The sequence below is a fragment of the Eurypyga helias genome, unplaced genomic scaffold (assembly GCF_000690775.1).
Source record: "Eurypyga helias isolate BGI_N326 unplaced genomic scaffold, ASM69077v1 scaffold42955, whole genome shotgun sequence".
In the NCBI taxonomy this organism is placed as follows: Eukaryota; Metazoa; Chordata; class Aves; order Eurypygiformes; family Eurypygidae; genus Eurypyga; species Eurypyga helias.
The window spans coordinates 1-23,114 of record NW_010252895.1 but is presented as its reverse complement, the minus strand read 5'-3'; the positions used below and the strand labels follow the sequence as shown (position 1 = coordinate 23,114).

The 23,114-nt window shown below is 47.2% G+C and overlaps 1 protein-coding gene across 1 annotated transcript; it reads right to left on the bottom strand.

Annotated features, from left to right (window-relative positions):
* Positions 1-16,466: 16,466 nt before the first annotated feature.
* On the bottom strand, positions 16,467-22,453 carry DUSP27 (dual specificity phosphatase 27 (putative)). Its single transcript, XM_010152502.1, has 4 exons — positions 22,266-22,453; positions 21,315-21,532; positions 19,092-19,309; positions 16,467-19,043 (listed from the first exon to the last, which is right to left on the bottom strand). The coding sequence occupies exons 1-4, from the start codon at positions 22,451-22,453 to the stop codon at positions 16,467-16,469; spliced, it is 3,201 nt and encodes a 1,066-aa protein (XP_010150804.1).
* Between the last annotated feature and the right edge of the window lie 661 nt (positions 22,454-23,114).

The window sequence follows — 23,114 nt, the reverse complement described above, 5'->3', positions numbered from 1 at the left end:
GGGAGATAGCATTCACAGTTGCAGACCGTCAAGAAATTAGAAATGTATAAACAAATACATAATGACTTAATAAATGCATTCAATAAATACTCTTTAGTTATATTTCAGATATACGAGTGTTAGATTTCTGTTAATCAGAAAATGCATGTCTAAAACCACTGGAAGAAAAAGACAGAATTGCAGCTGAAGATCATGAATGAAAAAACATTCACCACTGTGAATAGGACCATCATATTTCCCCATGGCAGCTCCCTGTCTTCCCCTAATTCCCCCCCTCCCTCCCTCCTCCCTCCTCAAACACATATGCATACACTATGGGAGGAATGACAGCTGTTCTTCATGGAATGACAGCCCAGGGATATTGCATCCTCCCTTAAAAAAAAACCAGGCAAGGTACAGAATAAGGTCAGTGAAGGGAGACAAAGGGGTCTCCCTGAGATGGCAAAGGGTAATTTATTGACAGATGAGGTAGATGTTACTACAGAAAAATATTAAATGGATTCTTTTCCCCTGTCTTTGGAAAGGGGGGAAAAAAAAAGGTGGGAAGGGTTAGGAAGGACAGATGCCAGAAATAGAGACAAATTTCCCAGGAGAGGAAGACGAAATCCTGAAGGAAATTAGGATCATGACACAGCCAAAAAAAAAAAAAAAAAAAATCAGAGCATCCGAAAAGCTACGAAATTCTGTCCTAGAATCCTGTATGGAAAGAAGAAAGGGCAGCGGAGGAACCCCACCACTATTGGCGGCCTGGCTTCAAAGGCATGCTGTGAGAGGGAAGGGCTGCTACCACTGAGCGCCTGATTAAAATCCAGCGTTGGAAAGAGGCTGCCGGGAAGTCAGAGCTGTGCACGCACACGACGTCAGTGCTGAGGAGGACTCTGGGAGTGCTAATCAGAGTCAGTGCTGAGGGAGCATATGGAGCATGGAGGTTTTATTAAGGACAGGAACGAGCCAGCGTTCGTATAACGGGAGCAGCCGAGCTCAGGAGATGGGAGGGAGGAAAGAAAAGGCCGGGTCTTGGGGTGAAATAAAGTGGCACAGCACTGTCACCTTCGGCAGCAGGTCAGTTCCCGTGCGAGTGAAGGACCTGAGTGAGAGGCTCAGAAAGGGACGTTTATAGAGTTTCTCTGGCCTAGATTCATATCTTTCCCCAAAATAATTGCGCAGGAGAGACCAGGAAAAACCAGTGGACCAGTGCACTGTGGTCCGGCTTCTGTAACTCCACGTTGCCCCCAGCCAAGATGGGAAGGTACCAAGGACGCGTTCCTAGGGCTGGTGATGTTAGAAGAGTTCACGGTTCTCACCAGATTGATGACAGGAGTCGCCGAGGAAAATTTCCACAAAGATAAAAGCAGCAGAACAAAAGAAATATGAAGGAGAACAGATTTAATTTACGTTCACAAGCAGGAATAGATTTAGGCCGAACAGTATTTTATTCTGCTCCCTTGTGCAAGGAACGTGGTTTTGTGAGTGTGTAACAGTCTGCGTGGTAGAGTAAGGGAATAGGAAGACTCTTCCTGTGTCCACTGTGATGTGACACATGCAGTATCTTTCCGATCCTGTCACTGCATCAGTCTTGGCAAGACATTTCCCTCAGCGCGGGTTCTTCTGCCAACTGGCTACTCTCACCCAAAATCACGACGGCCCTCCCATTCCAGCAAGCATGGTGAGGTGACAAGACGATCTCTTACCATGAGGAGGACGTCCAGCAGAGGCACAGGGCACTCAGCTGACTACAGTCCAGACTCGTCAGGCTAAAAAATGACAGAACTCGTACTGACCAAAGGTTTTAAATGATCCACATGGGGAGCGTTCACCCCACCTCCGCCACTGCCTTGCTCGCAGCTGAGGGGAGTAACAGCCAGCTGACATTGGATTTTCAGCTTTGATACTCCAGAGGCATTTGCAGTCTTTGGAGCCTTGGGAAAGCGAGTAGGACAAAGCAAAAATAAAAGCTGGCGCTTTGCTGAGTTTCGCTGTTCAATGCTAAGGAAGTGTGAAATGCTAAAGAAGGCCTTGTGCTTGCAGTGGGTGATTTAGCCTCACTTTTGGCTCGAGCGCAATCTGCCACACAGAGCCAGAACCAATCTGATTGTTTATGAATCATTTCTCCAACAGAAAAACATAGGTGAAGCTGCCGGCGTTGCCAAGAATGTACGCCCCCTCCATGCGGTGGCCTGCGCTTACGTTTGAAGCCACCTGCACCATCGCAGCATGACCCAGATCCAAAAGATGATCTGTAAAACCCAGTGTGGCATATCTAGCTTTCAGGGACTCGCCTGCCTACTGATCCTGCAGCTCTCTGTTACGTACCTGGCTTCTGTAACTGTCCTACCACCACCGCAGTGGATGGGGAATCTCTTCAGCAAGTCAATAAGAAATGCCAAGGCCTGGGTCTGCTCCAGCGTGAGGGTGGAGTTTTACCCTGGTATTATTTGAGGATTCTCACTGAGGTAGAGTCCTGTTGACTCTTTTATCTCGGAGACAGCAATTTGGGCGGCCACCACAGGGTAGTCATAAACACCATGCCCCTACCTCTAAAACTGGATTCATTTTCTGGTTGAAAATTAATCAACCACATTAATTAAATCAACAAGTTGATCCGACCAGCCCCATACTCGTGCCCTTGCTAGATCTGACCAGAGCAGTGTGATGTCAACGTACTGCCCGAGGCTGGGGAGGGCAAGGCGAGGGAGACGCGACCACCACTTTGGGCAGCGGTCTGCAGTTACACTGGATTAGTCACGAACGTGGAACTACAGCGAAGCCCTTCTCTCCAGCCTGGAATAAACCTCACCTCCAGGTCTCACGCCCACGCTTACCTGCAGACATGCCCCGTAAGCAATAGGTGACAAACAGTGGAGAGTGGCTTTTTCCAGGGCATCTTGGGAGACCAGAGGTAGTGCTTTACCTCACCAAGAGAACCTGAATCTGCATCTGAGGAAGCGTCAGGCTCTTCCCCTGTGCTGTTGGTTACTCTGGAGTGAGAGTCCCACCCTGACTGTGTCCTTTTGAACCTATCATTTAAGTATTCTTTGGGACAGAAAGCCTGAAGCACAGCTGTAGATCAGCAGGCAGGAACAGTGACTTGGGAAGGGAAAAACCTGCACCACTTAACTCCTTCACGCTGCATCCGCTCTGGAAAAGGCCTGAAACAGGTCAGCCTCTCTCAGGCGAACACCTGAATCACCAGTTCAGTTGTGCTGGGGCTCTCTGGAGGCCAGCAAGTAGTTAATTGTGCCAGGCGGAGCTGAGTGAGTGCTCAGGGAGAATGCTTCTGTGTTCAGAAAGGAAAGGGTTAACAGTCCCAAACGTGCGAGGTGTCTCAGCCAGGGGCTTGTGTCGTTGGTGAACAGGGACCTGGGGATGGCCCCAGGGGCAGGAGCTTGTCCCCAGGCCATCAGACCTTGATGGCACCAAACTGCCCTCAAAGGCAACAGGAGGCTGGAGATAAGAGAAGGCAAATTCCTGCTTTCACGTGTAAGGATGGGGGTAAGGAATGCCTGGCTCACCGTTGGCTGTGGCAGCTTCTTCTCCGTTATTATTTGGTGTGTAGGACCCGGCACATTTCTCAAGGGGGTGCTAGCTTTGTGGTGTTCCCACCTGGCACCCATCCCTGCGCAGACATGCCATCTACGCACACTTCGGCTCCGTGCGTGGATCGGTTTATGGCACACCGGGTGAGGAACCCAGATTTGGGATGCCAGCTTTGTTAGCGAGATGAACATTTTGAAATTTTCCGCTGGCTTCCTCTGCTGCGGCATTCGCGTACGACGTTGGGCTGTTTCTGGGTCTCAGATACGCTGACAGATGCAATCTCTCCCAGCCCGAGACTGTTTCATTCATTCAATTTGTGAGTGGTTTAGGGTGAGACCATCTTGAATTGCGCTGCGTGCAACGCATACTGCAACAGGGTCCTGGTGCTAGTCAATGCCTCTGGATACTAACGGAGCAACAGGGAAGAACTGTATCCTCAGCTGTTACTAAGCCCGAGAGGATGCTGAGAAATAAAAGGTCATAAAGGGGAACTACATTGAAGCGTTGAGCATGGATATGAGATGAAAACGACCCTCTCCACAAAGAGCAGGAAACGTGCAGCGTCTCCCTGCATCACGGTCAGAAACGCATCTCAGGCAGAGCCCTTTAGCCTTCCGACAGGCAGAGGTGGCCATGTTCTCTGCCAGGAAGATTTGTGGCCTTAAAGGTAAACTCAACCTCCCGGTTAAAATGCCGGCTACCTGTGTGGCAAGGGAAGTGCAACAATTCTTTGGGAAAAGAAGAGCTGAAGGCAAACACATTTCTGTTCCTGTTACCGATGAAGGAAGTGGAGGTTATGTCCCCTGTTAACTTCGGCAACCAACACTGAAAGAATTCTTCAGATACAAAATGCCTACTTTTGAAATTTAATGCATGCACTTTTTCCTTCATTGTCTTAATTTTTTTAAAACATGGGACTGACTTGTCAGAAATATTTTTGATGGTCTCTGCTTTTTTCTAGTGCTTTTGCAGCAAATAGCTACAAATTTTTTTTTTCCAAAATAGAGACTATTTCACTGAAAATTTATAGGAGAAAAATAATTGCTACTTAGCAGTAGCATTAAATCCCTTGAATTGGGCCACGTTCTGCTGCCAATGCAGTTTCGGGGGCCCTGTGAAAATATTGTGAACAGCAGGGTAGAACAGTGATTACCTCTACACAGTCTCTCAATGGAGTGAATACTGTGGCTTATTTTCCCTTTGACTGTTTATGGCCTGTTTACAGTAAAATCACACCAAATCAGGTTATAGCGTAGCTTTTTTTTTTTTTAAGTGAAAATAGAATCTACCATCATTTTTTTATTTACTGTAGCTCCCCCTAAGAGCTAAGGAATTTCCAGGCACTAAGCAAGGATGATCTCTTCTCCAGGGGATTCATAACTGAAGGAGAGACAAAAAGAAAGGTTGTTGTCCAAAAAGCAGACTCGTTGCCCTGTGTGCAACAGACCAGTTCTCACACACTCAGGAGAGACGTTGTGTTTATTCAGGCCGGGGTGCTAGGTGGATTTTCCACAGATCAGGCACACCAGAAATCACCTTTGTGGTGTCTTTTGTACGCGTTTTACAGCATCATTGTCACATCAGTGCCTCCTCTCCGTTCTTGATAGGTTATCAATTTACAGAGGATTACACAATCTAGTTGTAGCTAATGCACGTGCTCAGGGGAAGGGTCTTCACCTGGACAAGGGCCTTCCCCACTCATGGTCATGATTTTTAGTATTATAATGAAGGCAGTTTGCTTCAGGACACCTTAAAAGTAAGTTTTGTTGCGAAGGTGGCCATTGGGATAGTTACCTTGCCAGGCTGTCAAATAATTCATCCTATAAACAATCAGTTCCACATGGTCCAGAGAACAGGGACTTCAAACAGCACAATGTCCTTCAGCTAATTAAGGCTAAGCTATACACTATACTAACCTAAGCTAACTTCTTAGGTCATGATGCCCTATACCAAGGTGACTAGGAAAAATAATAAGCAACTTCCTTACAGTTTCCATTCACTTGCAATAGCTATACTGTTGTCAACACTGCAAAAAAATGGAATTAACAAGGGGACTTAATTGTGGAGAGAAGAGAGATGTGATGCTGAGGCGAGGGATTATTTTGCAGTGTGTGACTGCCATCAGACCAAGCTGTGGGCACACATAGGAGAGCTATTCAGTGAAACACCCTTATCACCCCATCCATACCAGGCAGTGGCACTACGCTATGGGATTAGAAGAAAACACTTCATTGTCTCAGCTTGTAAATGGCAGCTTAAAAGGGTAACAGCAAGTTACCCTGGCCAAGTACCTGCTCACCAGAGAAAATCTGGCGTAAAAATTAGCCAGCACTAAACCCTGGACAGCCCCCTCCCACAACGCTGCATCCCTGAGTGGTGGTGCAGGAGCCTGTACACTTTTGACCTGTAATAGAGCTGTGGGGGTGCTCAAATCTTTAGCTTTAGCCACTAAGACAGGCTTAAACGGTGCTACTTTCCAAGAGGTCCTTCAACCTACGCTAGCAGGTTTGCCACTACACGCGCCATGGGATGAAAAACAGGGGAGAACCTCAGCTCAAGTAAACGTAATAGAAAAGAGCCAGCCTGTCTCCATGCGAAAGACAAAAGCATAAAAAAAGGGGAAATTGGGAAACACCCTCAGTACCGAGCGTGGTGATGGAAAACGTGTTTAGAGAAGGGGCTCTCTGCGAGTCAGTTCGATGGGCTGCCAACTCCCTTGCCGCAGCAACTGGCTGGGCTCCCCTCGTCTACTCATGATGGCCCTCGGGGACCTGTGTCGGGAGATGGGGGTGGCACCGCACGGTTTAAAAGGATAATGACAGGGGAAGCAGAGGATGCAAGGGAAGTGAGCTTGGGGATGTACCTGAATCTTATCAGTGCTAACCTAGAGCGTGAATATGCAGGGCACTAGGGTGGGGGCTTGGTTCAGTGGCAGTACTGCCGCTATTGCTACTGCCACCGCTGAGGGTCCCAGCCCCGAGATGAGAGTTGCAGTTAATGACTGCTACCGTACAACCTTCCTCACTGACACAGGAGCCCAGAAACTGATGGTAGGTGAGGACACTCACAAAGGGCAGCCTCCGCTTAGCAAGCAGTCAGTTTCTATGGTAGGCATTAGTCACTGACCGCCCACTGGTCAGGGTTAACTAATTCCCTCTGGTCGACAGGCAACCCGCCTGACCTACTTAGGTCCATGTAATTTGTCAGGTATGGGTGTATTGAAGGGTCACTCGTGGGTGGACTCTAGGGGAAAATGGGAAACAGGGAGAAACTGCCCCATAGTTTACCCCCTACAAATGCACCCCTGGCTGTTCATCTGCTGCAAACAGCTGCTGCTTCACCCCGCAGCAAGCTAGCTAATATCCCACAGTACCAATTACGCTCTGGTGCTGTCCGTCCAGTTACTGAATCGATAAAGGGGCCAGAAGAACAGGGAATCACTGCCACGTCTCATCTCCCCTACAGTTCTGCTTTCCGGCCAGCAGAGCAACCTAACGGCAAGTGGCGACCAACAGTGGGTTACCGAGCCTCGAAAACTGCTGCTGAACTGCTCGCTGCGGCTGCTCCCGGGATGAACGCCACAGTCGGTTTTCCCGATGAACAATCAACACCAGCAGGATGCTTGGAACACCTTGGGGGGCATCCGGGGAACGGGGTGAGATTTCAACACCCATCACACAGAAAACTCAGGGTCACTTTGCAGCACTTTTAAAGGGGAAGGAATATGGGAAACTGTGGATACTGTGGGAGTGAAATTAATCATTACTGAGGCTTGGATATGATCCAAGATCTAGATATTCCTTCCCTCTCTCTAGGAACTGCTGAACTCCTGGACAAGGAAGTGAAAGCTGCCATTCAACCTGTATACTGCAGAAAGTATCTGTCTAGAAAGTACATTAAGCATTCCCTGGAACTTGGTTAATACATGCCATGGTAAAGTGGGAACACAGAGGTAATGGGGACACCACCTAAGAAGCCAAGAGCCTTTACGTGTCGGACCGTTCTAACCCTCGCACTGGCTCACCCGGCATTCTGTCACATGACCGTCGACGCACCCTGCAATGATCAAACCAACCCACAGAAGCCGGTAACCCCCACGACACCTTCAGGCACACTCTTTGCTCCTCTTGGAAGCGTGAGCAGCCACCTCTGTTTGTAAGATAGAGGCAAGGACCTAGACAGGAAAACGTGACTTTGGGTTCCTAAATTTTCATTGGTGCTCGACGTCTCGTAGCTCCAGATTACTCCAGTACTTTTTCAGAAATGAGTAGTGAACTTCAGAGGAGGAAAACACTCCCACAGAGTATAACAGAATAGTTTTTTCAAGGCTACCCTCATAATTCTACAGCTTTAAAAAAACCCCAAACATACATATATATCTATATATAAGGGGAAGTATTGATGAACACTAATTGCAACGAAGAGCTGCCTTTCCTAGCGTGCTCCAGGCTGCAATCTCTGAAAAGCAAAAACGCTCACTTGCAGCTATCTCCACAGCCCAGGTCAGCAGGCAGCAATTAGTTTCTCAGCCACTCACTCTTCTTTCCATCTTCCTGACGGATATTTCATCGGAGTTTACGCTCTCCTCCCTCGCCTACTCTTCACCTCTCTGCCTCTCTTCCCACTACGGCTGTGATGTGTCACAGGCTCTCGACGGACAGGACCTGTACATCCCATCACACCACTCTCACAGGCAGCTACACTAGACAGGCCAGGATGAAAAGCAGTTTGGAAGGGAAAGAAGCCGTCGTGCTCCAGGGCACAGACTTGAACTCTAACCAAGGCAGAGAGATGAAGGAGGGCTTTGGGCCAAGCAGGGAGAAAATTTTACTGAGGGCAGGTTATTCCATAATTGCCCACTTAAACTTTCTTTCTACCTTCTGCGGTGCATCTGGTCCTGGCCAACATCAGAAACAGAAGGGGAGGATCACCGGTCTGATCCAGGAGAGGAATGAGTCTCTTCATTCTTCTTGCTGGTGCACTGAGTTTATAACGTTTTCTGAAACCACAATGAAATCTCTTTCCAAGCATGACCCTTGCTCTGCCAGTGATAGCCAAAACTCCTTCCCCTAGCCCCGTCCTTCACACTTCCACAAGCAATACAGAGGGAAGCCGGTACAAAGCCAGGTCAAGATGGTAAGAACAAAGCCTTGAAGACTGCTCTTAGATACCAGCTTTACTTCAACAGAGGAGGAAATTTTCAAAGAGGTGAACTCTTTCTGTCTCTCTCTCTCAGGCAGGAGTCTCCTGGGAGGAGAAGAAAACAGCTTTCATTTTAGCGAGTCATGATATTTATGGCCCTTTTATGGGTTTTGTTTGAAAATATAAAAGTAGATGGACTTAAATCTGTTTCAAAAGAGGAGATGGGAAGGGGAGAGACAGAGCATATGAAGGGCAGGTGGGCCTGAATCATCTGCCCACGTTCAAAAGGAAATCAAATACCTTCTTTGTTTTAATACGGACCCTTCTGCCAGTCATGAGGATGATGTCTGACCTTTTCTTGCATAGACCCTTTTATCCCTAATGACTTACAAATTTCATATGTACACTACCACAAAGAACACTCGCCTTGGGATGAAACAGGACAACTATTAAATTATGCAACTGCGGCACCATGCAGCAGTTCAGGTGTGATTCCTCCCAGGAAGCAGACTTTCAGATCACGTCTCCTGCAGAACTGGAAGCTTTATACTGTATTCCTGAGGGGCAACTGTTGGCTTCTGCTTGCTCACATACCAGAGTCTCATGTGGGCTTTTATCCATCCTATTTGTGGTGTCTGTTCAGCAACTGAGGTTGCACCCTTTTGAGGGCCTCCTGCTTTTCATGTGCAGCATCTCCTCTGACCCTTTGCCTCTAGGCAATACTTTTGATCCAATTCACAGGCTAAGGAGCACATGCCTTGCAAAATTATCGAGGGAGGGAAGTTTAAGTTGCAGAAAGGGGGTTTTGCATTTAGTCCTGAATGTGGTTAGGCCTGTGGTCATTTTATCTGCTCTGGGAATGAACCTTCACAGGTTATGACTGCTACCGGGAAGTTTCTATGAGCAAAACGTACAAAGCTCCTCATTAATCGGTAGTTTCCTAAAGGTTACCCTGGTTTCCTAAAGCTCTCCTTTCCAGCAAGGAGGGGGAGAGACTGCCAAACTAACGGATGGCTTTTGACTGGGTTTGAGTTCAGTACAGAGTGATCGCAAAGATGTAACTGCTGGGATGATCCATGAAGATGGACCAGTCACACAATGTTTCAGACCAGCCCATGTGTGCTGCACCTTTCTTTGACCTGGTGCCCTGCAACAGTCAAATGGAGAGATCACAGACAGGCACATCTCTGAAGTTAGCATGTTCCTGGCAGGATGTGGCCTGAAGCACACAGCTGTCTGGCCAGTTGTACGCAGTACTTGCCACCATGGTTACTTTCTGATATCACTCGGAAGTCCAAAAAAACTCTGAAGACACCGAGCTCCAGGTAAATGCTGTTGGTAGTTGGGTGATGCAACAGCAATGCAGTTTCTTTAAATGTTTCTGTCTTCTAACTAGCGTCACGTATGTCTTGGTTCAATTTTATGGGCACGCGTGCCCTTCTGACTGGAGTCATCCTTCCTTTCATTGTGCAGAGGCCTTGGGAAGTTTGAATCAGGTTTTAAGATTTATTGATCTGTCCTTGCCCATTCTGTGGTGTGTTCTTTGATGTAATTTAATGACTGTAAAGCATTCAAGCATGTTGGCATGAAGGGGCACTAGAAAAAAGAAGTGATTGATTGATTGATTGATTGGTTGGTTGATTGATTGATTTTGCAGCGACACTGTTCTCTCCCTAGGTAACAATGAAGCTCGTTTTCCAAGAAACATTTATGGCTTCCAGGGCACACATATCTTAACTAAAAGTACCAATTTACCTGCAGGCATGAACAGTATGTGGAAGCAGTTACACTCCTGTGTAAGGATTGAATTTGCCTGTTTTAAAGATACATGCAAATAAGAATCTTTGACACGCAATTCAGAACACAGATAGGATGTCCTCCCCCTTCTGCTCTCTACAACAGTCTTCCATCGCCACACCGGGATAACTTGGCTTAGACATCCCAACATGTACATTAACCTGTTGGTCCTGGGAAGAACTGAATTCATATTGTTGCCGACTTTTCTAAGTCACAGATAATGTTTTCCCTTTATGTCTGTGTGTGTGCACCCTGTAGCAAGGGGAACAGGAGTCACGGGAAAACACCAAGCTCAGAAGCTACTGAATGGCTGTGACAGGGGGATAGATGGAAGCAACATGAAATCAGCTCCTGAACACACTGAAATGTGCTGAAGAATGAAAGGCAATCTAGGGAAAAAGAAAAAAAAGGGCTAGGATTCTTCCACAGCCAAAAAATATCTGTTCCTAGGGGTACCCAAAACAACAGGGCGTTCCTGTCAGTAGATTCTGCTGGTACTGGCAATACGCAACCTAATTACACGTACTTTGAAGCTCTCTCCATTTTTTACATTAAGAACAACGTAACAAATCTCACTGGAATTTAAATTATTACTCTTGGGTAAATAAGTTAGCACCTCGCTGAGGTGACTGGGGCAATTCACATGCCACTCAGAGCTATGCTCCCACCTCTCTAGAGAACTGTTTATTTTGTTACGCATCATTCCAATTTGGGAAGTTTTCTTCACAATTAGAAACAGCCAGAGATTTAACTCACTTTCATTTTTCTAAATGACTAGCAAAATTCCAGAGAATAAGTAGGGAGCTCTCAAAGAGATTTTACCAGAGTACATGAGCACGCAGCGTCTGTTTCCAAGCCCTAGACTATATCAATCACGTATTTTCTGCATCTCTGTTGGATTGTCTATACATTTAGGAAGGTCATGCATATGGTGTCTCCATGTTACAAAGTCTATATTGAGTGTATTTTAGCAGAACGCTTTGAGGAAAGGCAGGCAATGCAACGTAACCATCCCCGAGTAGAACTTTGTGTCTCGTAGTTCACCTCGCTCTCCGCTACAGCTAATGCGTAAACAGTTCTCAAGGAGCTGTAAAAGAAGGAAATGGTGCTAAACTCCTTTAAAAATTATCCAGTTTAAACGAGTGCTGCGTGCAATAAATCAAACTGCCCTGAAAATCCTGGGTGGGGGGTGGAAACGGGCCATGGCCCCACACCTAGGAGTACTAACTACCGTGCAGGGTGCAGCTGTTACACCAGGAACAACTCATGTCTGGCACATTTCCGCTTCCTTCTGAACTTGCCTCTGCCACTCTGAATTCCCAGTCTAGCACAAATGTAATTTTATCACCTATGTCCCACTAATGTCTGTCACCTCTCTCACCGTTCCCCTTCACATCTCTCACAAACCTCTACTTTCTGTAAATCCCACCATCTCCTTCTTTCCCACAGAGGTTGCCCCATAACCTTTCCCCAGATTTTATACATCTAAACAAATTAATACTTAGCATTAGCCTCTTTGTCTTACGTGCGTATCTTACCGTCTCCGTCCAAGGTAGGCTCCTCCTTAATTTCCCTACTGCCTTTAGATCTCTTTTTGAACTTTCTTATCTCCTAGCTCTCCAGCTTTCATCGCTTTCTTCCTTCTTACGTCACTCAGACCAACATCAAATGGGCTTCTCGCTCACGTACCCCTCCTTAACATCTTCGCTTCCCACGTACGCTGGGATTCTGCGTTGTTCAAAGGACATTAAGGAAACAAGAGCAGTAGGAATGAGAGGCTGGCTGTGAAAAAATGCAGAAGGACTTCACGGGACTGAGCACTACGACGGCAGATGAAATCCAAGGCTAACGAATGGGAAGCATTACACACAGGAAAACTTAACATATGAAATTATGATCTTGCCATCCAGCAACACGGTTTTGTGGATATAAATAACAGTTCCATGCAAATGTCGCCTTGGTGCTCAGAAACAGCCCAAAAGAGCATGCAAACGGTTAGGAGTTAAGAGAAAAGGAAGACGGAACTGAACAAGGAAGGTTATTACGCCACAGGACAAATCCCTGCTGCACCTGCACCAGGAATACTGTGTGAGCATTTGGTCCCTCACCTCCAGCACAAGAAAGCAGAAGCGCAGGGGGTTTGGAGAATGGCCAGGAATATCATGGAGCAGGTCCCGTAAAACAAATGAGTAACTCGGGCTGAAAAACGGAGAGCTAAGGATGGGGCATCGTGACAGAGGCGGGTAAAACCTTGTGGGGCACGTCGATACTAACCAGAGATCATCTTGGCATCGGAGGAGGTTCAGAGCTGACCAACAGGAATGGCTCAGCATTCACTGCAGGGTAAGGTGTGGGACTTCTTGCCACAAGAGATCGCGGGAGCTAGTGGGTACGAGGCTGTAACGGCTGTAACTCAGGAAGGACTAGGCACCTCCATGGAAGGAAAATCTATCCAGGGCTATTAAATACAGAACCATCACATCTGGCTCAGGAAGTCCTTGAGTTGCAAATGATGAGAAGCTGGAAGATCATGCTGGGGAACTATCGCTTATATCACTGCTCTTATATTCTTCCCCAGGTATTCACCACTGTTCACTGTCAGAGACAGGATATTGAGCCAGACGGACCTTTGGTCTGACCCCATACAGCCTTCCTGATGTTCCTGTGTTTACATTCTTAACTGACTGTATGGGTGCTCCTTGCACTTTCACCTTCGACTACACAGTGCCAAAACCCCCCTCATGCCTACAGCAGCAAACTGAGGCTGAGCAAAAACATCAGCCCCAGCACATCTCTGCTGAAAAATCCTCCCTAGATAAATATGGATACTTACCTACTCTCTTAATCTAGTGTCAGACCAGTGTCATCGCTGAAAAACCATTCACTCTGCAGCTCTGGTCACCTGAAACAATCTGCGCAGACCTCTCCCCTTTCACCGATTCCCCATCTCCTTCTAAATTCTCATCTTAAAACCTGACTTTCTAGCCTGCCTTCAACCTTTCCATTTCTGTCTCTCCTGGTTATTGGTCTTATGACTGAATGCTTTAATATTTTCACCATGCAAGGTCTTTGTGTCACTGTTTCATGTAATTTATACCTGTGAGCTGGAGCCTTTCCCATCTCGCCTTCAAGCACAGGCCGTACACTGAATGGAGTCCAAAACGATCCCCACCCCCTTATTGCTTTGGGGGTTTGGCTTTATTAACAAGGATATAAGCAATAAGAAAATAAAGTTCAGCTATTTCTAAGGCTTTTCCCTCATGACTGCTCAGCCAGCATCTTAGATGGCCTCTCCCCAGCAAACCATTTTTATCTCCCTTTTACACAAGTGAACTAATAAGCCACCTACCTCCGTGAGTCAGCAGAACCCACTTAACCCTTTCCCAGAAGGGTCAAAACTCGCTATCAGGATGGTTTGGCTCAGGCTTGTTACAGAACCATATTCTGCCCCTCGGTCCTGAATAATTTATTTCCGCGGCAGACCTAGATTACTGTTTAAATCAAAACGATCCCCAAACAAAGGCTGTGCTGTGCAGTGCGAAATGAAACCAATTACTACACCGTGTAACGCTCGCTCATCTTCCACCGCCGCGGTGCCCCCTGCAGTACTGCAGGGACGGGTCTTTCTGTGGAGAACAGCAGCCAGCCGTCGGAAGCGGGAGCGAGGCTTTTCAGAGGGAACCAGCCTTTGATGAAAAAGTAAATTCAGTATCAGAAGGTTCTGCGCAGCCCCCCACTTTGATCCACGGCAACTTAAGGCCCTTTCCTCGGCAGAAATTAAAGCAAGCTCCAAATAGGCACACACGGAGTTGTTTTCCACAGGGCAGCTTCACCGGGGATGAAGGGGGAAAGGGCCTATCCTAACACACGTTGCAGAAATTAGATATAAAATCCCAGAATGTGGAGCAAAGCCTTGAATTCCGCTACTTCAATGAAATAACACTCACAAAAATATGCAGAAACAAGGGATGCATTGTATTATATTGTAGAAGAAGCACATTATAAACCTTACAGCATCTCTGGGTGCCTGAAACATTACCAAGGCCATGTTCCTTACGTACTTCAAAAATGTAATCTTTGTTTACTCAAAAAAAAAAAAAAAACCACAAAAACCCCACACAAGTAAAATACGTTCTTTCTCTTATTTTTCTACCCCTGTTATTGTTCAGTCACCTGATTTTGAGACTCCATTCACCCGATAATAAGTAGCTATCATTTACCCTAGTCCTGGCTGTCAGAGTCATCTTTCTCTTCAGAGAAGCAGGGATAATGTCTAATCAGAGAGTTAGAGTTGAGAGAAATGATTCCAAGTTTAGGAAAATTGGCAGCTGCATTTTGTTATCAGTAACCATTATTTAGATAGCACTGCTGATGTGAGTGGCGTCACAGGGACAAGGACAAAGACCAGGCCCTTGCCCTGCGGAGCTTACGGTCTCTATTAGACAATTAAAATAGGGAGAGGTACTAGCACAACAGTGAGCTCCAAGCGTGGTGGTGGGAGAGAAAGGAGTTGACGAGACAAAGACAAAACTCCCTGAGACAGAAGTACTGCAGCATCTCTCCATTGTTGTTTTATACTCAGCGCTGCCAGAGTGTCCTGTTGTTTCCAAATACAGCCCATACGCAAGAGGGAACAGATGCAGAAAATCAGGAGAAACCGGCCTAGGTGTTCATACGAGAGAGGTGGAGGATGTTGACTGGTGACAAAGTCGGGTGCTTCGACGGGTCAAAAACATGGCATCACACGAGCCACGCGAGCAACGCTGCGGCAGGCCTGGCAGGTCATGTCACACAGCTCACGAGGCTCGGTGGGGCGTGGGGAGACCCGAGGCTCCGAACTTGGTGCCACTTGGTTAACGTGGAGACTGCTTCTTCCACTCCCTCTGAAAAGTGGGCTCACGATACAAATAATGCATTAACTGCAGCACGCCAACTAAACCTCCCATCCCCCAAAAACGATCTTCCAGGTACCACATTCATCAGACACACAGTTTGCCCTTAGGTGCATGGTGCCTTATACCAATGCTTTGGTTATACACCATTTTATTATGAGGTCAGTTTGTGTATCACTCTTGACTTTTAAGGCGACCGTGTTGAAAATGAATACATGACAATCTGACCATAGACATAAACCCACAGACTTAGCTGAGCCGCATACATAAACCAAACTGAAGCCGGTACTTCAGACACCCAGCCTAACCTAACACTAACCCTACACCTAACGCCGTCTCTTTAACTTCATCAGAACATGATTTTTAGGTGGCTGTTAATATTACTGCATTTTTCCTTTGTTGACCCAAAGTTATTAGCAGGAACCAACCATACAGGAGCAGAGATGACTCCATCTAATAGAAAACAGGAATACATTCATTACTGCATTGAACTTCGAAAAAGGAGGCATCTTCTTTTTTCTAATATTTCACTTTGCTTCGCTACGTGGTGAAGTCAAACAGTACATGGATTGCCCTGAACTGGTTTATTTGGGTAGACATTCCTAAGGCCGGTGCAGAAAAAGGAGCCTACCTGGCAATATCTTCTCGGCGGTATAAGGTAAAACTGATTAAGAGAGGAACATTCTTCAAGTTCCTAGAAAAGGCTGTAGGCTTCTTCCATTTGTGATCAAAAAGATCCTAGAAAAAATATGTCCAGTCTGTAACGAGACCAGGAGATTGAAATAACCAAAATGGGATGTGATTGGTCTTTTGAACTGAGGTGCCACCATTACTTGCTTCTGCTGCTGAAGCGTTGTCTGGCTCCTAATGGCTTCTAACATTGTGTTCCTACCTACATTGATCATTTAACACTAGCATCTTCTTTCTGACAAACCACAAACACTTCCAAAACTTGACCTCTTCCCTTTATCGCTTTTGATTAAGAAGAGAACTATCTGCAGGAAATGCCCTACAAACCACAAAGGATTATCAGAAATATAATGATGAGTGATTCAGGGACTCCGTGGCTCTGCTTGTGTTCCTACAATCTGATCTTGGTCACTCTTCCCTTCTCCGTTGAAGCTTCGCCGTAGTTTCTTCCAGTCGGCTTCTCCAAGCAGCGATAATGGCATCATCATCCACCTCTTCTTCCTCTTCCTTACGCATGCTTCGCCTGTGCTCAGAGAACTGTCGAGATGCAAATCTTTCTTCGCTTTGTTCCACTTTCGCCTCCTTCTTTCCATCCTCTTCAGACTTGGAAAAGCTCTGGGTGAACTTTCTCTTAGCTCCAAACTCTGACATATCTGACCTGGCCTCCTCTTCACACGCCTCCACATGGTGAGATCTAACTCGACTCTGTGTAGAGGGTTCCGGTGATTCAGAGTCCAAGGATGGTTCAGGCGTTTGGCTGAAAACATGCAGCTCTGGGCTCTTTTCTCTGGAACTTGTCGTCTCACTGACCCTTGACCTTGAGAACTTGTACATCTTGCTGTCCTCTTTCGCAGAAGCAGAGGAAAATCTTGACACGGTTCTCAGTGAATCTCCATTTGACTCGTAGGAAGAACAGCTGTCTAGCTCTTCCCTTTGGGATCTAGAGAATCTGTAACTGGATGTTTCAGAATCCATCTCTCTAACTTTGGATGACCTGCTGTATCTCCCCCTGGCCTTCTCACTCTGATCGTAATATGACGGTGGTTCTCGTTCTGCCCTCAGGCCTCTGAGCCACTTGGTAACTTCGGTCTCTGTCTCAGACTTCAGTGCACCTGTGTTGGCGGCCTGACTGGACAGATCAAGGAGCCTATCAGGTCTGTCAAGTTCTGCTTGCAAGGGGCGCCCATGGCTGTCTGTGGTACCCTCTCTGTCATCTTCTGTTTCATTATCCTCTCCTTTGGTAATCTTTTTTTTGAATAAAGTGCTGCGTTTATTGTCTCTGATCACCTTTTCGACTTGATAATCTGACATCTTCTCTCTCATTTCCATTTGCATCTCCTTCTCCTTCCTATTGAGCTTCTTCAGGTCAACTTCATCAGCAAAGAGGCTGTACAGTGGCTTGCTTGTCTGGGTTGTCCTCACGCCTGAACTGGTCCCTTCCGTCCTCGTGCTCGCGGAGGTACCGCAAGACAGGACAGACTGAGACTCGGCCCTGTGCGTGTCCTGCTGGCGAAGCTGCGAGGTGGCAAGAGACGAGCCACTCTGGGCGCTGAGAAGAGACACCTTATCATCATCCGCACGCCTGCCAAGGTCCCCTGACATGACGCTGGAGGCCACTGCGGACGAGGGGCGGGACAACATCATGATCTCATTTTGCTTCTGAGCGATCGTTTCACTGACCACGTTCGCGATCCAGTTCTGAATGCTTGCCATGGATATGGTGTCACCTGGGCCAACTGGGAGATTGGGAAGAGGTACGCTTGGCATCTGAGGCTGCATCGCCCCCGTGCTGCTCCTGGTCTGTGACAGGGATGAACGATTTGTCTGCAGGCTCACTGCTGAAGCTGCATCCTCAGCACCGCTCGCAGAAGGCGCCGAGGACCAGAAAGCTGACAGGGGGATACTCCCACTCATCGTACTGTCTGTCTCCCAGCTGCACATGGACTGGCTTTCCTCTAAAATTTTCTTTGAACGTTCAAGGAGCTCTATGCGCCTCTGCTTCTTTTTAGCTGAAGCAGAATCCTCACTTTTGGCAAACTCCACAAACAACTCCTTGCTTTCACTGCCCACCTTCTTCTGCCGCTTTGTTTTCCAAGCCTGGTAAGCAGTCAGGTTAATATCTGACAAACTCTTCCCTTCTGTCCCCTCCCCACCTGCGGGGCTGCCGTCTTCTGCTGGAGATGGTGCAGGAGATGATGATGGTTCAAGATCTTTCTTGTGAAAGCCAAACTGGATCCTCTTGACCTTCCACCTTTCTAGAGGAGTCAACTTGTCTTTGTTCTTTTGGCAGAAATTGTAAAAGGAGCTACTGTCTGAAAACACACTCTCCTCGTCCACGTCCCTCTCCTTTCTTCCTGTTTCTGGGGACTGTCCCTCCCCACAGCTTTTATTCTTTGAACGATACCTCTGAGCAGCTTCCTTCTCAATCTCCAGGAGCCTCTGGTTCCACATGTCCCAGGTGCTCTCTGAAGACATAGAGCCTGTGCGGCTCCTCCTCATCCTGCTAAAGCTACTGGCTTCCAGATGTTGTTTTAGGGTTCGGATCTCAAAACTGCTCACGCTCTCAACATCACTGAATTCACCTGACGCGTAAGGTCTCCCTCCCATGCTGGAATCTCCATCCTCCTCCCTGGCTGGACCCTCCATTTGATATTTCTCATTTCTGCACTGCCAGTCATGGATCCTCTGTTCCACATCCTCCTCAGATTGTTCCCCTTCCTGATCCAGAAGCCCTGGAGATACTCTTCTTCCATGGCTAACCCCTGGCTCCTTTGCAGGCAGGCCTTGTTTCTTCCTCCACTCCTCATACAAGTGTTCCTCCTCCTCCTCACTGATGAGGGTGGAGTGTTTGGAAACCCAGCTAGTTCTTTCCACTGATGAAGAGCTCATAAGACTGCCCAGCAAGCTGCTGGAGTCCTCTTCTTCTACCGTGATGGAGTGAGCTTTAGCTCCCACGATGCTTTCTGAATCCACACCTCTGGACAACTGGGAAGAAGTCCCTGCATGGACAACAGGACTTTGACTAGGAGTGACTTCTTCATCTCCAGTATGCTCCAACTCTCGTTCCTCCAACAATTTCTCGTTGAGCTCCCTCAGCTGCTTCAGAAAGCCATCGTTGGGGTAAATGGCACGCTTCTTTCTGAGAGTCATCAGAGCCTCCAGAACGGTCATGTGGTGGTAGATCATCAGGTAAGCAGCCACCAGCACAGCTGAGCGACTGATGCCCATTTCACTGCTGACAAGGATTTTGCCTACAGATATCGAATATGAAAGTAATTAGCTATTTCCAATAACACAGAGAGGTTGCTCTGATATGTAGTAGAAAAGCATTCTCTGAACAGTGTTAAAAATCAGACAGATTCTATGTTTCAGTGACTGAAACCAATACTGAAGATTTGTTCGCTTTGCCATAATAAGAATCTAGATATATATGAATAAAAAGCACATTAGTTTCAAAAGCTGTGGGCAGGCCCTTTTTAAAACAATCGAGATAATATTTGTCTTTTCACCTGTACTCTTTACTTCCCCAGATAATCTGAAAGCTTATCATGGGTGAAAGCTGAGCGATACGGTACTCTCGACTTGCTGGCTGACTTAGGGTAAGACTTTGGAGCATCCCATGACTCAGTTTCCCCATATATAAAAGGGGAGACAGCAGCATTAGCCCCCCAGGAAGGTATTGAGAGGATAACCAAATAACTTTATAGGGCAAACGATAGGACTTAAATCCAATTTTATATTCATTTATGTATATCTTTGCCAGAATCCAGCCCTGCTGTTTTGCCAGGTACGCTCAGGTGGTTACACGTAGTCACGGTGTGTCTCAGAACAGGAGAGCCAAGCGCCTAGCAGAAGGGTGTCAATTTTGACTCTGCCAAGTTGATACAGCTCCTTCAAACTGCTGGGACCCACCATTCTGCAAACAGCGACTGCAGGAGCTAGAATCAGGGCTGAGGATCTGCTTTCTTTCACGGCATTTACACAAAAACCACCTCTTGCAGAAAACTAAGCTTTGGCACAGAAGAATTGGGGTTTTAAGTTACTTTTATAGCAGATTACAGTTAAAGAAAAGCTCAACAATATGAAGAGAGAGTAAATAGGCTTTGCTAGCTTCCAAATGACTGGAATTACTGTTTCTAAATGAGTGATAAACTCCAGTTTAATCAAACTGTTTGCGCTGAAACTTAATGAAGCTAGTTTAAACACCAGCTGACTGCTGATACGCGACCGCAAGTATTTACCTAATGTACCTATTCCTACAACCCCGAAACGTCTTTTAACACCTTTCTTAGCACGACAATTCTCAGTTGCCTTCCCAGTGCTTTAGCAGCCAGTGAAGCCTATCTAACAGCTCACCAAAAGGGGGAGATCTCATCCCTCTGCTTGCTTTCACGGCTCCTCTGTCTCCCTGCATCCATCCCCTCCTGTGTCAGCCCTTCAGCTCACTAACCCCACGGAAAACCATCTCTTCCCTGCCGGGCTGTCATTTGGTGGTGGTGAGCTATTAAAATTAGCTCAACCTTACTTGTGTACTCGCAGAACTTCTCACCTTCCTTCCTGTCACTTCTGCTAGGAGGTAACCTGTTGTCTCTCTACACAAATGAAATGCATTAAGTACATACATGAAGAATACCAGTGGTATCACTGATTGTGGTGTTTGTTTTCATACTGAATTCCATAAAGATATTTCTAACTGAAGCTGCAACGAAATGAGTGGTATGCACCTGAGGTCCACAGGCTGCCGTGGAATTGGGGTCCAGCAAACGATACAGTAGCCTGGGTGTAGACATCCAGGGGTTCAACCCGGCTGTTTGGATGGTTTGAGTGAATCAGCCTGTTCTTTTCACATCCTGGCAAAACTGAAGCTCGCAGCGTACAGGTATGCATTGGTATGTATGCGGTATTATATGATACCGACATTAAAAAGAGGCATTTATTGGAGCAGGGCTTCACCTCTTTGCAGCAGTAGGGTACTTTCAAAGCAGGTGAGGGAGGTGGCTCACAGCCTGCCTGAGTGTGAAGACACGGGGCTGGCAGCAGGGGCTGCTGGGCTACCTCCTCTCATCAGCTTTCCCCCTCCTCTTTTGAAGGAGTCAGGGAAGAAATGAGGAAGCAGTGCTCACCGTAACGGGGTGCAGAGGACAAAGTATCTGCCTCCCACCCAATTACAAGCGTGGCACCGGCTGTTTATCAAAGTAACGCTTCCACCCATTGATCCCCAAGCATTCTGCAACCACTGCCATCCTCTCCTCTTACCCCTGTAAGTCAGCAATGCTTCGTCAAGGAACTCTGCAGCCGGGCGGAAGTGTTTGGAGATGTCCATATCTGGAAAATCATCCACTTCAATGCCCAGGTATTGGATATTCAGGCCGTTGTAGAAACCTGGTCCCGTGTATACGCCTGTACCATGAGCTGCGTTCAGGACGTGCGTGATGCCCAGTCTCTTCAAACGGCTTTTGTTCACTGCAACGCTTCTTCAGAAGAGAAAGAAAGATGTATATCAGGGCTCCTACTCTGGGCAAGAAAGCAGCCGTCTGCTAGAAGGTCTGCAGAGCTCCCTGGCTGTGTTACTCATCCAACACGCAGCTCCTCTCAGACCTTAATGTCCTTCGAGAGTTCAACAGGTATTTCTTTCCAGTACTGACTGGGAAAAGCAAATGAGCAACCCGCACTCGCCAGTCCAGCTGCACGCTCCAGCTTGATTCTAAACTCAACCCGCCCTCCTAGGTTCCGGCTGGTGATCTGTCAATTTTTACCACTCCGTAACTGATGCGTTACACTACACCTGCTTCTAATTCTGTCTGGTCACTTGCCCAGTGTCTCAGGCAGCTGGCACTGAAGACCTAACAGTTTCCACTAGGTATATGCTATGGCATTTCTTTTTTAACTCTTTTCTACAGAACAAAGACTTTAGCCCCAATTTCAGGCCCAAATTCCAATCAGAACCATGTAATTTGGTCTCGTTTTTGCCTTTTCCTCGCCTCAATTGTCAGAGCATCAAAATAGCATAGGAAAGCTGCTGATTGTATTGCAGAAGTATTTACTTTACAGCACACAGAGGTCTCTGTGAGCGTATTGTGAAAAACGCTTTGGGGTTCTCTCAGGCTGAAAGCTATTAGATGCACGTCATACATGTTACGCCTTCAGCTTCCACCTGACCCTTCACTGGAAATCTCACGCAACTCGATGACGAAAGCTGACACTCACTTTTCTGCTATGAAGACATTAGGCCAGACTTCATCCACAGCATCCCTGGGGGTCTCCAGCCTGTCCTTCACAAGTGCCCTCTGCAAGTCCATCACGCACGGCGTGTTAAACAAGCTGGTGTCATCAATCTTCTCCTTAACTCGGTTGTACAGGTCTTCCACCATCAGCTGCTGCGCAGACTCTAACATCCTGGGACACGCTGAATCTACCCTGGTGTCCTTTGTCTTCAGTTCTGGAATAAACTGACGTTGTAACTAAAAGCACGTAAAATCAATGCAAATACATGATCTGTCATCCTTTGCTCCTGGGACAAGCCTTGTGGCTTGCCTTTTGTCCCAGTAACATCACACCATCCCGTCTGTGATGTGTGTGTGTGTGTGCACATCTTATCTAGTAGCCTCAAGGCAGTTAGTAATGGAAAGAGCATATTGCACTGTCCTCCCAGTCCTGAGACCCACTGGCCAAAGGCCTGGGAGTTAAGGGCGTGCTCATTCTAGCCCTGGAAGAATGCAGTCGCTCTCTGCATCTTCCGGAGGGGAGGAGGTGGAGAGGGAGGTGCTGAGCTCTTCTCTCTAGTACCCAGTGCCAGGACACGTGGGAATGGTTCAAAGCTGTGCCCTGGAAGGTTCAGACTGGACAGTAGGAAGCACTTCTTTAGAGGGTGGTCAAACATGGGAACTCCTCCTAGAGAGGTGGTCGATGCCCTGAGCCGGTCAGTGTTTAGGAGGCATTTGGATGATGCCCTTAGTAACAGGCTTTAGCCTTTGGTCAGCCCTGAAGTGGCAGCTGGACTGAATGATTGCTGTAGGTCACTTCCATCTCAACTATTCTGTTCTACTCTACTCTACT

What these genes read in the sequence shown, in the direction of transcription:
- DUSP27 (XM_010152502.1), bottom strand. Translation starts at nt 22,453, where the DNA reads ATGTTAGAGTCTGCGCAGCAGCTGATGGTGGAAGACCTGTACAACCGA. An exon ending in AATGTCTTCATAGCAGAAAA is followed by an intron (nt 21,533 to 22,265) that starts GTGAGTGTCAGC and finishes TCTCTTCTGAAG; the next exon opens with AAGCGTTGCAGTGAACAAAA. An exon ending in AGCATACTGGAGATGAAGAA is followed by an intron (nt 19,044 to 19,091) that starts GTCACTCCTAGT and finishes ACTTCTTCCCAG; the next exon opens with TTGTCCAGAGGTGTGGATTC.